The sequence below is a fragment of the Saccostrea cucullata genome, unplaced genomic scaffold (genome assembly GCF_032062105.1).
Source record: "Saccostrea cucullata isolate Sc308-1 unplaced genomic scaffold, CSIRO_AGI_Scuc_v1 ctg6127, whole genome shotgun sequence".
Classification (NCBI taxonomy): Eukaryota; Metazoa; Mollusca; class Bivalvia; order Ostreida; family Ostreidae; genus Saccostrea; species Saccostrea cuccullata.
Genome location: NW_026928638.1, coordinates 16,571 through 32,623, shown reverse-complemented (window position 1 = coordinate 32,623; position 16,053 = coordinate 16,571). Strand labels below are relative to the sequence as shown.

The following is a 16,053-nucleotide window of genomic DNA, read 5'->3' as shown; positions in this document are numbered from 1 at the left end:
AGGATACAATTACGACAAGGTTGACCTTTTGACCTTGACGATTTCCATACTTATGAAAAAACTTTAAACTTAGCCTACTTTCATATACTAGTACATTGTATCACATTGTATTTCAGGTACGAAAACCCTACTTTGGGTACCAATATATTAAATTTCATTTCGGAAAAGTTTAATCTTCGTTATGTTGCCATACGGTGGCATCAGTGGTTCACAAACACATATTGTTTTCAACAGTGGTTAACAACTTGGTTTTCTCCTCTGTCATCTACTATACTTTAACGAGATTTCGTTTTTATTTCATGTACATTTCAATGAAAGCTAGTGATGTTTCTTGTTCATATTCTGACTTGTAAGCCTGCAGCTTAAAGTCGAATTGTTCACATTTTGGTATCTAGTATCTTGATAGGAATCAGCTGCAGTCATACAGTGATTTTTTAAAAGCGTACAGTTTTCCAACATTATATTTTTTCTTCTCTCATCTATAAAAATAACATTTTTGTCGTAAGTTATTTAATCAATCTTTTCTGCATTTCTTTATTTTATAAGAATTTTCTACTCTCATGGTTCCCATTGATCCTTCAGGCGTCATGGCAGAACTTTTATCATTCAGAATACCAGCTGTCAAAACCAGCTATTATATAATGTTGTTGAGTAGTCCAAATAGCTAAAAAGGCTTTGATTCAATGTTCATTCTGCCACCTTGCAGATTTTTACTATGTGCAATCACACAGGTGAAATATGCTCACGATTTCTTTGTTTTAGTAAGCACAAGATATGTAGTTTAATTATGCACCAAATTACAGAATAAGAGAATTAATAATTCAATACGAAGCAACACCAAAGTACGTCCATAAATATACAAATAGACAACTTAAAATTAATTTACTGAAAAACATAAATTTGATCGACACTTCATAAAGATGCATATGAAAAATTAAAATAACAATGTGTTGCAACATGTATATTCATAAAGTTTTAAATAAATGTTCATATCATCTAAGGAATGTACATAAGGGGCATGACTGACCTTCCTAAACAAAAGAATCAGTGTCACAGTTTAAAAATCTATCATTGATTTTATTCAGATAATGCATAGAACTCTTCTATGCATATCAATACTTCAAGTATGTATATCTATTTCAAGTACACATGTACATCATTTTACGCAGTTGTCCGTTTAACCATCAATCGCATGGATTTAAGCGAGTAATAATACGTTCGCCATGGTTTGTACACAACACCCTCAGCAAATATGGTTGTATTTCCCGCCAAATAGAGACCGTTTGGATTGGAACAATGGCACGCATTGTGCCACCAACCGGATTTGAACTTGGTTGCGCAGTTTTGATGGTATAAGTCGTTGTCTTGATCCTTTGTGCTGAACTTCATGTTGTTTAGATGGGCGGCCGGTACTCCGGTCAAAAAGCAACCAGCTGCAAATAAATCAAAGGTAAATTAGGTAATTTTGACCTATACATAACGACAAAATGGTCATACGACTCCCTAGACACACGAAAAATTAAAATTCAAAGTGCTAATTGTTATAATCTAATTGATCTTCCATGGAAAATGAGCTTAGCATATATAATTTATGGGAACGTTAACTTTAAATATAGTTGGAACATGCATGAAAATTGATAAAAATTTTAGCCCATTGAATCTTGAATGGAATGTATAGGAAATTGTGTTAATTAATATAGTTCGAACATATCAGAAAATTGATCTTTTTTCTTCGACCAACCAGCATCTTCAATGAGTTTCAATGAAATTTACATTATTTTTTCTGCAATTTAATAACATGATAAAGTTGAGTTACATTAAATAAATCTCGCCTCAGTTGTGTTTGTTGTTTTACGTTGGAATGTTTACTCTTATGTAAAACTTGATACCCACAAGGGACTCATCCTACATGTACCCCTTGTGGATCAAGATTACATGTAAAACAGACATGAACCTACTATACTCGAGTGTGCTTCCATATCAATAAGCCTAATAATTGTGACTAAATTGATCGCGGGGAGATTTTTTTTTCTTGTATAATCCTATGATAATTGTAATCCCCATTATAACCCCCAGTGGTTAAAAATAGAGCAAACTTAAATTTACACCACCCACAAATGATTCGATATCCTTATTTGAAAGAGGATGTGGCGCTTCATTTAAGAAAACCTAAACCCCTTTACCCAAGAACTGGCCAAGTGCTTCTTAAAGAAGTTGAAAATGTGAAAAGTTTACAGACAAATAGGCAAACAGTCGGACAGGCGGCAGATATAACGTGATCAGAAAAACTCACTTAATTAAACTTCCTTAATCAATTTAACAGAATACATACCTACGTCGCCCGAATAGCCGGAAAGTGAAATTGCATATTTTGAGGCTTCGTCACCGAGAGTGATACTGGAGTATTTGATATAACGTGTTTGGTTGTCGAAGTCCCCCATGTCCATTCTCATCTCGTAGGAACCTTGACTAAGTAGACGAGACAGCTTCTCATTGCCTACCAAGAATTTAGAAAATAAGGTACATGTAGTTGTGGTCAGAGGTCCTGCATCTGATCCACGCCTGGCAATGGGACGTACCCCTCACAAAATCCAATCGGTTAATTTGGGGCTAGTTATTTATTATTGAGAAATAATAATCGATTAGGACGTTCACAAGTTAACATAAAAATTTATTTGTTAGCCCAGGTGTCTAAAGTTTTTATCCTCAAAAAAAAAAAGGAATTCAAATGAATAGCACAAACACTCTGGATACTGAATTAGTCGCGAAATTTTTCTGACCAAACCCAGATTTATTTGTTTTTTTTTTAATGATAAAAACTTCAGACTCCTGTGGTTCAAGTTTTCCCCTACATGCACGTGCTACAAATAGCACATATCCGAAAAACTTAATCTGATTGGTCAAAAGATTAAAAAAAAAAATAATGAGAATGAATAATTTTATCGTAGGACGTTTGCTGAAAACCTGTCGACTAGACATTAAACCTGATCAACCAATCAATAACTCAATCTTACCTAGCCAGAACTCTCCTGTCAAGTTTCCAAAGCCGTTCCTGTATTCAGACCAAGTTCGATAAAAGTCTTCAGAACCGTCCATTCGGCGTTGAAAAACCTTTATGTGTAAAATTCTTATAGAATATACTTTCAAGAGAAAAAATTGTGGTACCTATCCTTAAATAAATTTAAATATCACACGATCATATTTTGGGGTTTTTTTTATGTATTTTATCTCCTCAAATAGAATATTTTGTATAATTCAAGTTTAAATTCACCACAAATATTTGCAATATTGATGTATAATTGATAAGCTTTTCTTAATCTAACCACAATAACATTGTTTTCCTTAGACGTTATGTAGACAGATAACATTATCAGAATTAGCCCGAAATATCTGACGTTTTTTGGCTTTTTAAAAAAAAGAATTTTGATATTTTAAGTGCCAAAAAAACGTCAGAACCGGCGCAATGACGAAAACTGGGAATTCGCCGCCTCCAACCGAAGAATGCATTGAATTTCTCGATTAGATTTTAGATACTTGCGAACCGAATAAAATTTAAAAGTACTTTTAGTACATACCAATATCGTTTTAATGGTTCAATTGTAATTATACAATCCGTTAAAAAGATTTTATCACAGCCGTCGAGATTTGTCATCGTTTTGTGCTTTTTAGAATCTTAGCTAGTCCTGCAACTAAATACAGAGTAATAAATATATATTTTTTAATCGATATTGATGAATACTAAAGGCATTTTGCTTTTGATAAATTCTGCTTTCGGCATTTAGCTCAGTTCGCAAGTATTAGAAATGAACTCCCGTTGGAGACGGCGAAATTTCCAGTTTTTGTTCTGACGGTATCCTGGCACGTTGAATATCAAAGTCGTGAAAAAGCCTGGATAACGTCAGATATTTCGGACCAAATCATAATCTATAAATCTATCAGTAAGCTATTTAGCACATATAAAGGTATCTTAAGTTTTGGTTTTATTTTATTATAAAATTGATATTACTGTCCACCCTCCGCCATCAGCCTCCATTTCACAGAATACAGTCACGTGACCGAGGGCTGGGATTGTAATGCTGTATAATCCACTAGGTAATGATGGCCACAGATCATGTATTGTTGTGCAGTCTTTCAGATCAATATTATCTATAACAACAATCAAATGGCATGAATATTTAATTGCGTGGACATATTAGCGAGGTTAAATCGGATGCCATGGGCATACATGTACGTAAGTATACGCATATGAATGCTAGAGTTCGCCCTTAGACAATTTGCCGGTAGAATACGGCACCTCACCTTATTCGAATTAAAATATGCCTTTCATTGGCAAATCTCGCTTTTAAATCTGCATATCATATTTATATATTCATTGGCGGAACTAGAGTTCTCTCTTATACATATACAAATGTCCTTTTATATACAAACTAAACACTGATTCTATGACACAAGCATTTTTAAATAAGTAGTAAGAACTTGCAGTATACAGATAACTAAAGAACTTGAATTAAACACTTCATTCAAGGACTATTTCTAAGTTTTAAAAGATAAAACAAGTCTTCACCGGCATTGGTTTTGTGCATCAAGGCTCGCAAAATTATTATGTACATAAAGCAATCCAAATACAGCTTGATACAGGTCTGTAACAACGGTTAGAAACGCATGCATATGGTCCACGTATTACAGTCCTTCTTTAAAGGACAGCAGATTGTTCTTTATATTGATGGTCCAAAGCTTAATACCGTGAGACTTACCATTGGCACAAAAGGTCCTATTACTTGAGAGTGTGATGCATTTTTCGCCAGATGAGCAGGATAGACATTCAGTACTTTCAATTGTCTGCTGAAAGCATCAGAAAGTAAGAGTAATATGTCAAAACTTTTTGTAAGGGTGGGGGGGCGATTGTTAAAAAAAACAGATTCACTTTCTACTCATTTTTAATAAAGAAAAGAAATTTTAAAGAAGGGCGTCGAAAGACTGACTTCCAGCTCTGAGACATTCATGGAAAAATTGAATTTTAAAAGAAATGTACTAGCAGTAAAGTACTCTATTACATTGCTGTTTCATGTATTAAATTGAATAAAATATTGACAGAAAATGGAGGGGTCTTTCGAGCGTTTAGAGATGGTTTATGGTTATGAGTAAGCCTGTGTTTTTGTATCTTTGTTTTTCTAAGTATTCGTTCGTTGATTGCTAAAATGCAAATGCCAGATAAATAAGTATTTATGACTGCAGAATAGTCAAAAAATTTTCGTGCGAAGGCATTGTGTTTTTTATGTTACAAGGTTTAATTTGTCTGCTTAAATAGATTATGGTTATTTTGGCCCATGATCTCTTTGGATCACATCAAATGCATCGTAGAGCATTGACCCCAATTCATCGTTTGGATCAACTAAAGCAATCCCGTCACCAATTCCCCTGAATGCATAGAGTCTGTGAAATGGACTCTACTGTGGCAAGTCAGGTACTATGAAAAAAATCTGAGATCACTTGAAACAGAGATCACTTGAAACGAAGTTTTGATTACTAATTTGAGAAGTTAAGCAATGACATTTTAAAATGATATTTCTTTTTTAAAAATACACTCCCCGTAATGGTATATGAAAATTTCCAAACAGAATTCATATTCCTCACTTTGCTGCAAAAAAACAAAACAAAAAACAATAAGCCCGTGGTCCTTAGAAGGCACCTTTTGCAAACGACGAAAATAATCGAATAAGAATTAATGATGTAACATTACTTGCTGTACAAAATACTTACATTATTTACAGGAATGCTGACATATTCCTCCGAAGATTCCGTCAATGTAATAGACGACACGACTTCACAATGTAGATGTATTTTCTTATAGTTCACCCCTTTACACCATGCGGGTCTTGCTAAACACTCGTTTATACATTGCTTTAAGCCAACTTTATCAACAGACTTAACAACTGGTCCAATATATCTTTGCCCTGAAATTTGAAAATGTGTATTTCCAACACAATTTATGACAAATGTGAGTAGAAAAACAGCAGGCATAGTGTTCATCAGAAGAGATTGGAATAAAGAGTATCAATTAGTCAACAGCCTCGCAATCGGCAATTAAATTATCGACTTGATTTCCAAGGGAATGTCGGATACACTTTAATTAGTATATGAATTTAATTGTGTGTATTCAAAAAACATTATGGGCACTTTATGTACCTTTGGGTATTGAATTAACAGAGAACAGATTTTAATGGTCACTCAGATTAAATAAAAAAAAATCGATAATCAGGATGAATGTATCCTTACAACATTACAGTATCAGTAATTTTTTTGAAATACACAATAAAATCACTGTTTGTGCACTGGCTGTTAATTGATATTTTTATTCCATGAACATTTGTATAGTACAGATATAGAAAATTAATAAATTGAGAGAGCACAAAGAACGCTAGAAGTAATTAAAGATTCTGAGGCGAAGGTATTCAATAAACAGTTCATAATGGATAGCAAGTAATAGCTTTTCAAAAAAGCTTGCCTGACTAATGCAATCAATATCTATTGAACCTATAATCATGATAAAGTTATTTATATAAACGTTTACATTGGGGGGAGGGGTAATTATTTCATTAGAGTAAATTATGAAGACGTCGAACAAAACATCATACATTAATTTTGAGTTGTTTGCTTCTTATGAAAGCAATGGACAGCCTCGTTTTTGAAAGGGGGGAGCTAGAGAATATTTTTTCCACTCACCTGCAAAAAAAGGAATATGCCCAAAGTTGAAAATCCTATTTCGGGGGGGGGGGGGCAAGGGGGGATGAACAACTTTTTTCAGTGTAAAGTTCTTTCTGTACCAATTTTTTAGCATTAAATACTGCATTTCTCTTTAATAAATTTCCTGTTATATACGGGGGGGGGGGGGTCCAATCTTTCAATTAACATTTCCTATATATACCGGTAATAAAAGTAAGGTTGGGAAAAAAGTGGGGGACAGCCCCCCCCCCCCCCCCCCACCCCCTGTTGCTTCGTGTCTGATGGAAAAGAAAACTGAGATTTTATTTAAAAGGTATATTTTGTATGTGTTTTGATCTGTTTTTCGTTTGTTGTATAAGGACGCCTGTGGAGTGTTACAAATACTTCGAAATCAGGACCAGTGAGCAGTTTCGTGTAATTTTTTTCGTGCTAACACCTACTGCCACTCGGGACTTGGTTTTAAACGGTCTCATCCTAAGGACCGATCTCCACGTCCTGCAGTGGATTCGAACCCGCGACGTAAAGCTCAGCTCCTCATTCCACAACTCTATAAATGGTTATAGAAGATGTAGTAATTAAATAAGGGAAATGTAGTAATTAAATAAGGGAAATGAACTAATGAATTAATGTATGCTGGAAAACAGTGTCTATGTAAAGGTTATATATTGATTTTAAAATTAAAATTTAGAATTAGATTCAACTGCATAGACTACCAGGAAGACAGCTGAGAATATAACTACAAGAAATAAATGAATCGTTATGATTAACATGCAGAATATGTTTAAGTACTATATTCTTGGGTATACCAGAGCATGAACGATTGTTGGAAACAGCCCGTTATACATAAATAACCCAACGAACTTGACGGTGATTCCTTAAACTAGTATTCCTCAATCCTGGAATAGGATGGACGCTTTTCCTAAGTCTATTTTCTGTGTTTCATAGGAGGATGAAGAATTTTATCTCTGAAAACTGGAGGGGGGGGGGGGGGGCGGCGAGTCCGGGCGAGATATGATCAGAAATATTATGTATATTTGGCCAGTTTTCCTCTTAAGAACATTTTTTTCCGTTTCGTTTTATTTACTTTAAATGATTAACTTCTAACTTCTTTCACAATATCACCGATATGTTTTGTTCGAAATTCCGATAAAAAGATGAAGTTTTCATTCCCATTCAGTGCAGTAGAATCATCCAGGAAAAGGGCGCGAAGATATACACGTGACATTTGGCGCCAAAATGATTGTGACACCCCTTATCTCGAAGACAAATGGACTCATCCAATAGTACAGAAATGCAGAAAAAAGGTCAAACGGACATGTCCGTATATGAAATTGCATCAACTAAAAAGCTGCATGCAAAAAAACTAAAGGAAATAAACACATCAATATATTGCATCAGTAAGACGGTTATTTTTTCTGCTAAATGTTTTGTTGAAACGTAGGTAACAAATTCTAGTGAAAATCAGCATGCACAAAATTCTGCTGGCTAACTGTGACCTCTTCTCTTCGCACCTCCGAAAAATCAATCCTTATACAGCCTGACGCCGTGACGTCAGGCAAAAAAGGTGGTATAATGAAGCAGTGATAATAATTACCCCCCCCCCCCCAATAATTTTGTCAATAAAAAAAATCGCATGTCAAGCGTTTCTTTGAAGTTTATATTAGCCCCAATAAATGGTGGTGTTTTTCATTAAAATCATATACTTTGTTAAAGCTGACATGACATCTGAAATATGCAGTATTTAGTTCGTACGACGTTATGCACGTTCTTCTCTGCCACATTTCCTTGATTCGAACAGGCTTGGAAAATTAGTTTCTTATGCTGGAAGATCCGAGTTTGATGGAGCGTAGCGGAGTCAGACGAGAATTGCCAATTTGTCAGAAAATTGCTTGAGCTACTTTAAAGAAATAACGAATAAAATTGATGAACATTTTTATGCAAAAAAACTCGTCATTGTTGTAAATCAATCAATACTTTCGCCAGGACGGTGCTGTACTAACATTGACACATTTCAATCAGCGAGGAAAGAATATTGAAAGCATCACTTTTGCAAATTAAGCGGCCTACGCATAATAAATAATGTATTCAAAATGATAAATTGTCTTATCGAAGAATAAAGTCGACGAAAAAAATATTTTCCAAACCATTACTTTATGTGAAAAGAATGGTTTTTGAACAATAACATAGTTAGAAATGTCAAATCAAAAGGTATTTTTAAAAAAAAATATATGAATAAAGAGCTTTTAATACATTATAAGTGATGCATGAAATTAAAGCGAAACATTTAAATTGATTTATTTCATACGGACGTGTCTTCCTGCGTAAAGCATACCAATAAAATACAAAGATGATGGTATTAACTTAATTGCTAAATAGAGGTATATTTTATCAGTTATAAATAGCACTTAAAAGTCTTCACATAGAGTACAAACGAATTCAATCAAGACGATACAAATTGTATAGCAAACTGTAACAGGTGAACTCATGAAGTCGTTAAAAAGTAAACACGAGTATAATATATCGACTAGCATTGGTTTTTAACAACCGAATACTAGTATATGACCTTACCAATATTCAAAAGTTTCAAAATCTCACCAATCAGGCCAAAATAAAAAATACCTTTGTTTCCCCTAACGCGACCGACCCAACTAAAACGCGCCGACTGAAAAGATTTTTTTAAATAAGATGATTCAATTTTTTTTTTTATTGTCAACCAAGTTTTATTAAATACAATTTCATCAAAATCTGTTTTTATCAGAACGACCGACATTGTACTACTGTGATTTTCAAGCATTTGATGGAAACAAAATAGCGCCCAGATGTGATTACAGAGAAGTTCTTCATAAAACAACGGCGATGTCTCAATCTTATGCCTTTTGCTGAATAGAATTCTTCACTCTTGAAACAATTTGATAATAAAATTTACAATGACTAATTAAGAGCTTCGGAGGTGTCTTGGTGTCTCCATGTGAGTGAATAAATTTTCGAAAGGGACGGTAAACAACGAACAAACGAATCTGTATGTTGAATTTCAGGTACGTAATACATATTACCTCATGAGCAGATGAGGGGCACACAAGTGAACACAATTCAATTTCACTGCATTTTATTTAATTTGATTTTGATCTGATAAACAATTCATCTATGTTCCTATGTTAACTTTATGCCATTATGGAATCATAGGAGTTGTTGTAAATATGTCTGCATATTCATCCTGATAAATATAATTCAGTTGTACTTTTACAATTCATTTACGGGAAAAACTTCGTGACTATGACATTGTTTTATATAGAATTTCTACATTTGTAGATTTGGTTTGGTTCATTTAAATACTGTTTAAATACTCTTTCCAAATAGTTTTGAAATCATAATTCAACTTCCTGAGACGTCCAGTGTCATTTTCTTTAATCAGGCCCTTGAAGATTGGTTGTTCTTAAATTTTAATCCCTAATCGAGAATTGTTGGGACATTTGAACATTTCCTTTGCTCCAAAAAGATGTACTACGCACTTTTTTGCCATTAAGCAGTGGAATCTTTTTTGGGCCAGCATCTTCTGCGACACTGGACAAAAGTTTTTATGGCCCCTTTTGAAGGACCGTTTTCAACGTTCCTCATTTGTATTTAAACCTGCGACTTAAAATTAGCCACTTACGTCTTAACTGTAAAGCAAAATGCTCGAGAACCGCTGCAAATCTCAGAGCCCTCAAAAAAGTACAATGACTGTCTTTAAGCACTGGAGGGTGATTGAAGGTTTGAAATAATATACTCGGATGTTCAGTCTTTGGGTATTTGAGAATCTTGTCTTTTTTTATTCGATTTATATAAATGTACTCTGGTGAGATATTTCGCAAGTTCATCTAAATTACAGTTGTGAATATATATATATATTTATATATATATATATATATATATACAAATATTTATATTGTATTTTCTATATATATATATATATAATTTTCCATTAAATTTTAGAATGTATTTTCAAAGATGCTGTCAGAAAATAAAATTGTTTACTACCTACCGACCCAACTTGAGAATTTAGGGTCGGGTTAGGGGGATATTTTTAATTCCGGCCTGAGCATAAAACGTTTTCACCACATTTAAAGAGCACTAAATTAAATATCAGTGACAGCACTTATTATCCGTGCAACGCTGATGAAATCCAGGTTCTGTGCTTAGAACATAACCTCATAGTACAGCATTGTGCAAAATATTAATGAACAAACGTTAAAATACCATTACAAGTTATAAACATAACAAAAAAAAACAATTTTTTTCACTTATACAGTCACACCATACTTAGGGTTATAAATTCTTTCAATTTTACCAAACAAAATACACTAGAACAATGGCTTCATTTGTAAAATATGTCGTTGAAAGTCTTCTGAATTCTAAGATAGGACGTGCAAGAAATTTACTACACCTATGAAATATAGGAATAAACATATGCAGTAATAGACCGTGACTTGAGCACTTCTCAAAGCAGTGTAAGGGATTCGTGGAAATGGCCCCTTACAAACATGATCAGAACATGGAGGGAAATATTACATGTATCACGTGGTTCATAAATCGAAGCGTTTGACTACATGTATTATGGACCGATTATTGAAAGTTAGCAAGAAGTTACAGAAAATATAGCAATGAACGAAGGTGAAACATGCAAACTTTTAATACCTATAAAACCCAATGAATTATCCTATGAAAGGAAACAATTATCTGTTTTCTGAATTCATTGTGAAATGAGCAAGAGGAAAAAGACTCAGAGAATTGGATACTTTGGTTTTTTTTAACTGATTGTTGCAGGATACATATAAATAGTTTTTGATCACATGACTTCCGTCCACCTAAATTGGATTGGCGGCCATGTTCGAGGAGTAGTAAGCAAAATCAGGTAAAATATTGTTTTGTGTATATACGTGCATTCAGTGGTGTCAAAAGTTGTTAAATGTGTAGGGACTCACTGGGATAAACCTGACAAGATGTCTACTAAAACAAGTCTTTTTTATGAAAGAACCCAGATCCCTTCATCTAGAATCTGCAATAGTCGAGAGGCATTGAAAAGTTGGCCTGTGTTACGTACCTACACATTTTAGCTAACCTGAGGTGAAAGCTCAAGTGAGCTTATCTAATCACCGGTCTTCCGTCCATCTGTGTGTCTGCCTAGCCAGGGGCAACAAAGTTTTAATCAAAGAACACAACCTAGGGATGTGATCATGAGAGAGATGCTCGTGAAGCATATTTTGAGGGCATGAAAAGGTTCCATAACATCCATACCAATTTCACTGTAGAAACTGCGGGGATTTTTCTCCACCAAGGATAACCATCAATTTGTTCTTTGTGCAAATCTATACGCGCCAGAGTATCCCTGAACCCCCCCCCCCCCCCCCGCGGCAGAGAGAACTTCAGCACAGAAGGCACAATGAATAGCATGATGTTTTCTGCATATGCAAGGGAGAGGAAACAGACACTATGGTGGTCTGTGTTGACAAGAGATATCCATGTCAATGGTTTCATTTATTTACTTGTAATTTTATCAAATTATTTAATCTGATGACACCCATATTATTTCCATTGGATAAATCGATCTATGGGTAACCAAATCCACTGATTATTGTATGCCCTGATCCATTATCCATAATTATACTTCGATTGTCTTTTATTAATAATTATAGATCTTATTGTTTTTATGAATTCATTCATAAAGATAAACAAATCTTGTTAATTAATTAAGGTAAATCTAAGGATTTTGAGGACCAAGAAATTTTTGTAACACCCAAGATCGGGTTACATTACAACTGGTGTCAAAATTGGCATATCCATTTGCTTTTTTCTGTTTACCAAAACCTTTATATAATAGAGACAAAAGAAGTTTAATATATTTGTATATTTTATAATTGACCCAATAAATTTTTGTACCCAATATTTAAAATGGAAACTGAAGACAGTTTTGAAGTCAGTTTTAAATCACACTCATCTTCGCCCAATGCTGTGAAAGATAGTCGGGGTGATTTAACCGCTTCCAATCTCATATTTTCCAAAATGTCAAGGAGTATCACCTGCAAAGAATAACCAATTGGACATGTTAGTGTCTATGGTACAAATTGTAACCAACCTACAAATAAGAAGATGTTAAAGTTAAAAGGAAGTCAAGAAACAGAGATATAACTAGAGCCGAGCTCGTTGCAAAGCAACTAGTAGGTCGTCCGTCCTGTTTGACCGGAAGTAACTTTCATTTGAAAAAAAAGAGTAATGAAGTCGAAAAATGGTTTAATCCTCCAAATCTATGTTCATTTTTGCAAAATCAAGCTATTTTTGGCAACTTCCGGTTTGACCGGAAGTACCGTCAACGGATGGAAAATTAAGATTTAAGCTTCCAGTGACATATGATATCCAAAAACCTGTCAAGAACAACAAAAATATGCAATTTTTGACTACTTCCGGTTAAACCGGAAGTGACGTCCCCGGACGTATTTTGACAACCTCGTTAGATAAAGCTTGACATTTTGAACAACTTTGCTTATTTGACGTATTATAAATTCTCAATACTTTTTGAGATATTAAACAAAAAAATTCAAGGGCCCTAGATCCCTAATTTTAGGGGCCAGCCCCTTTTTAATGATATCAAATGAAAGCGCTTGTAATTATGCACACCTTTTATTCTACATATCTTAACAAAATATTTTTAGTTTTCAAGATAAAAAGGAAAATATCTGTAAATTTTCGCTCTTTTAGGCGTTCTAATTTTTGACCCCTATATAGCGCCATTTTGAATGCAGAAATCGAAAAACAAAAACCGATGTGCACAACTTCAATCCTTCTGTTATCTAAAACAAGTAAAATTTCTGCTCCAGCTTTTGTGGTCTCTGAGCCTTTATCCGGAAACGAAAGCCTATGATTTTTCGTTTCAAAACCGGAAGTGACTTTTTGAAATTTTAGTCATCATTCTGATAGAATTCATAAACGTCTATAACCTTTGAAAATTTGAGCGAAATCCGTTGAGAAATGAGTGAGATATGAGGCCTCAAAGTTGGCGTCTAGGAAGAAAAAAAAAAAAAAAAAAAATAAGAATAATCTAAAAAAACAGAATCAGTAGAAGGTCTTCCGTTGGAAACGGAAGACCTTAATTATCGTAAACGTAGAACTTTTCACCATCTCTAAGCAAACTTTACGGGCCGATCTCACCTCCATTCTGACTGCCTTAGTGTTTGATGATTCATACAGGAAACCTTCAGGATTATTTGAATTCTTCTTAGATAGGGACCCAAAACACTATACATGTAATTTTATTTTCAATTTACTGAGGAAAGGATGTGCAGCGAACCACCTGGAATTTCTCAAAGACATCATCCCACTTCGAGAACTCCATCAGGAAAGTGTTTTCTTGGATCTAGACGACCTCTCCAAAACCATTCAACGCCACTTAGTTGAACTCTCCTGGTTGCAATGATTTATCATGTGACCTATGACGTAAGTGTGCAAATTATACAGAGTCAAATTGATGTGCGATATATTTAAATGATGAGTTATGTTTTATATAAACTTGTTTAACATTGCTATTTATACCTAGAATTGTTTATATCCAACTTATTAACTATATTGTTATTGTTGATATTGTTATGTCAAAATCGATATATTTATTTTGTTGTAGCCCATTATTAAACATGTGAACTGACTCATTGACTATGTTTTTTTTAGATGGCGATATTCCCATGAAAACTAGTAATAAAAACGGGTAATGATATAATATAATCCAACATTCGTGACGAATGTTTTTCGTGGAAGGGGAGCTCCGTTAAAAATTGAACCCTGATCAAAATAACCCACATGACATGCTCACCCTAATCTATTCCCTGAATATTTAATCTGTATATCAACTTTATCTGCAGATTTCATTGGAATGGCACAAATCTTTATATGGTATTGTGTGTTTTATGATTCATTGTTTATGTTTACTCATTGAATATATTGTTTGGTTGTATTGTACAAACCCGAATTTCCTCAATAAATAAGCCCTCTCGTAATAACGAAATGACAATGGATCCCTATTCCTGAATTTGTAATGCTAAAGCCTTCAATTGAAGCAACAGCTGTTACTATACAAACGTCCCGCTAATACTGACAGTACCGCTTGTTATTTGCGAGAGAAGTAATTCGCACCGGTGTACAAAACTCATGTAAAGAATGCACTTTGGACGTTCCCTTTAGTCTGGGACGTTGGACAGTCCTATTAACATCTTGACTGAAACTCCCAAATCAATCGTATGGAGACGCCAGCACAAGCCGATCATTTTGTCCTGTACTCGGCGCCCAGGGCCAACATTGAGCCCAAGCTCATGTAAATGCACTCTTAAATATTGGGTAAGCGATCTGATGCAACCCATATTTCCAAATGGGTAAATCGACGCTCTAAGCACTGGGTACGACCTTCAGTAGTTGTATTATTGTATTCCTTTACGATCTTCACAATCATGTTAACCAAATTGAACCTACCAATGGATTGTACGGCTGGCATGCACAAGCAAGATAATTAAGCCTTCCTTTTTGTCCTGTACATTTGACTACCAACATTGAGCAATATAAGGATCTTTGTCCTGCCAGCTTCTTGTGCACACGAGACCTCGGTTTTTTCCTCTTTCCGAAGTAATTGACCGCGACTCCACCTTCCCAAAGTGGAAATAACTCGCACTGTGAGGATCAACTCCTTGCTTTAAAATTAGAAATATTTAATTAAGCACTGCGCCACGTGTACGAACAAAAGTAGTTTGTAGATATACTGAATTTCTTTTACGATCTTCACATTCATCCTTTAAGGAAATTGAACCTACCAATGGAAGGTATTTTGGCTGGCATGGATCATACAAGATAATTAAGCCTTCCTTTTTATCGTACACTTGACTACTCAATGTATCCTGGATCAATTATATATAGGGCTCGGGACGGGTGTGTCCGCTCAGTGAGGATGCTCTCATATAGGCACCTGATCCCACCTCTGCTATTTCCTTTTTCTGAGTTGTAATTGCATGCGATCGATTACTGTTCTTCTCCACTTTATTTTATTAAAGACACTTCACTGATGACATTGGCGATAATAATAATATTGCTTTAAAATTACAAACATTTAATTAAAATGGTAGAAAGGTCCAATGCTCAACAAAACGTATGACATCGAAATTGAAAGATAATTATACGTTAAATAAAATCTGAGATAATCTCAATACTAACATTTAAAAGAATCTTTACCTCATTTAAAATAAATATAGAGATAAAATATGAGATAATATCAATACTTACATTTAATTTTTTTTTCTCATTTAAATACGAGAAATCTCA

At 34.4% G+C, this 16,053-nt stretch overlaps 1 protein-coding gene across 1 annotated transcript; it reads right to left on the bottom strand.

Moving 5' to 3' along the window:
- Positions 1-1,027: 1,027 nt before the first annotated feature.
- LOC134278263 (ficolin-2-like) lies at positions 1,028-13,911 on the bottom strand (the record flags this gene model as incomplete). Its single annotated transcript, XM_062760583.1, has 9 exons — positions 13,906-13,911; positions 12,692-12,779; positions 5,761-5,954; positions 4,755-4,842; positions 4,007-4,146; positions 3,015-3,111; positions 2,333-2,497; positions 1,166-1,433; positions 1,028-1,031 (listed from the first exon to the last, which is right to left on the bottom strand). Coding segments are annotated over exons 1-9 (1,050 nt in total), but the record flags the coding sequence as incomplete, so codon positions are not given.
- Between the last annotated feature and the right edge of the window lie 2,142 nt (positions 13,912-16,053).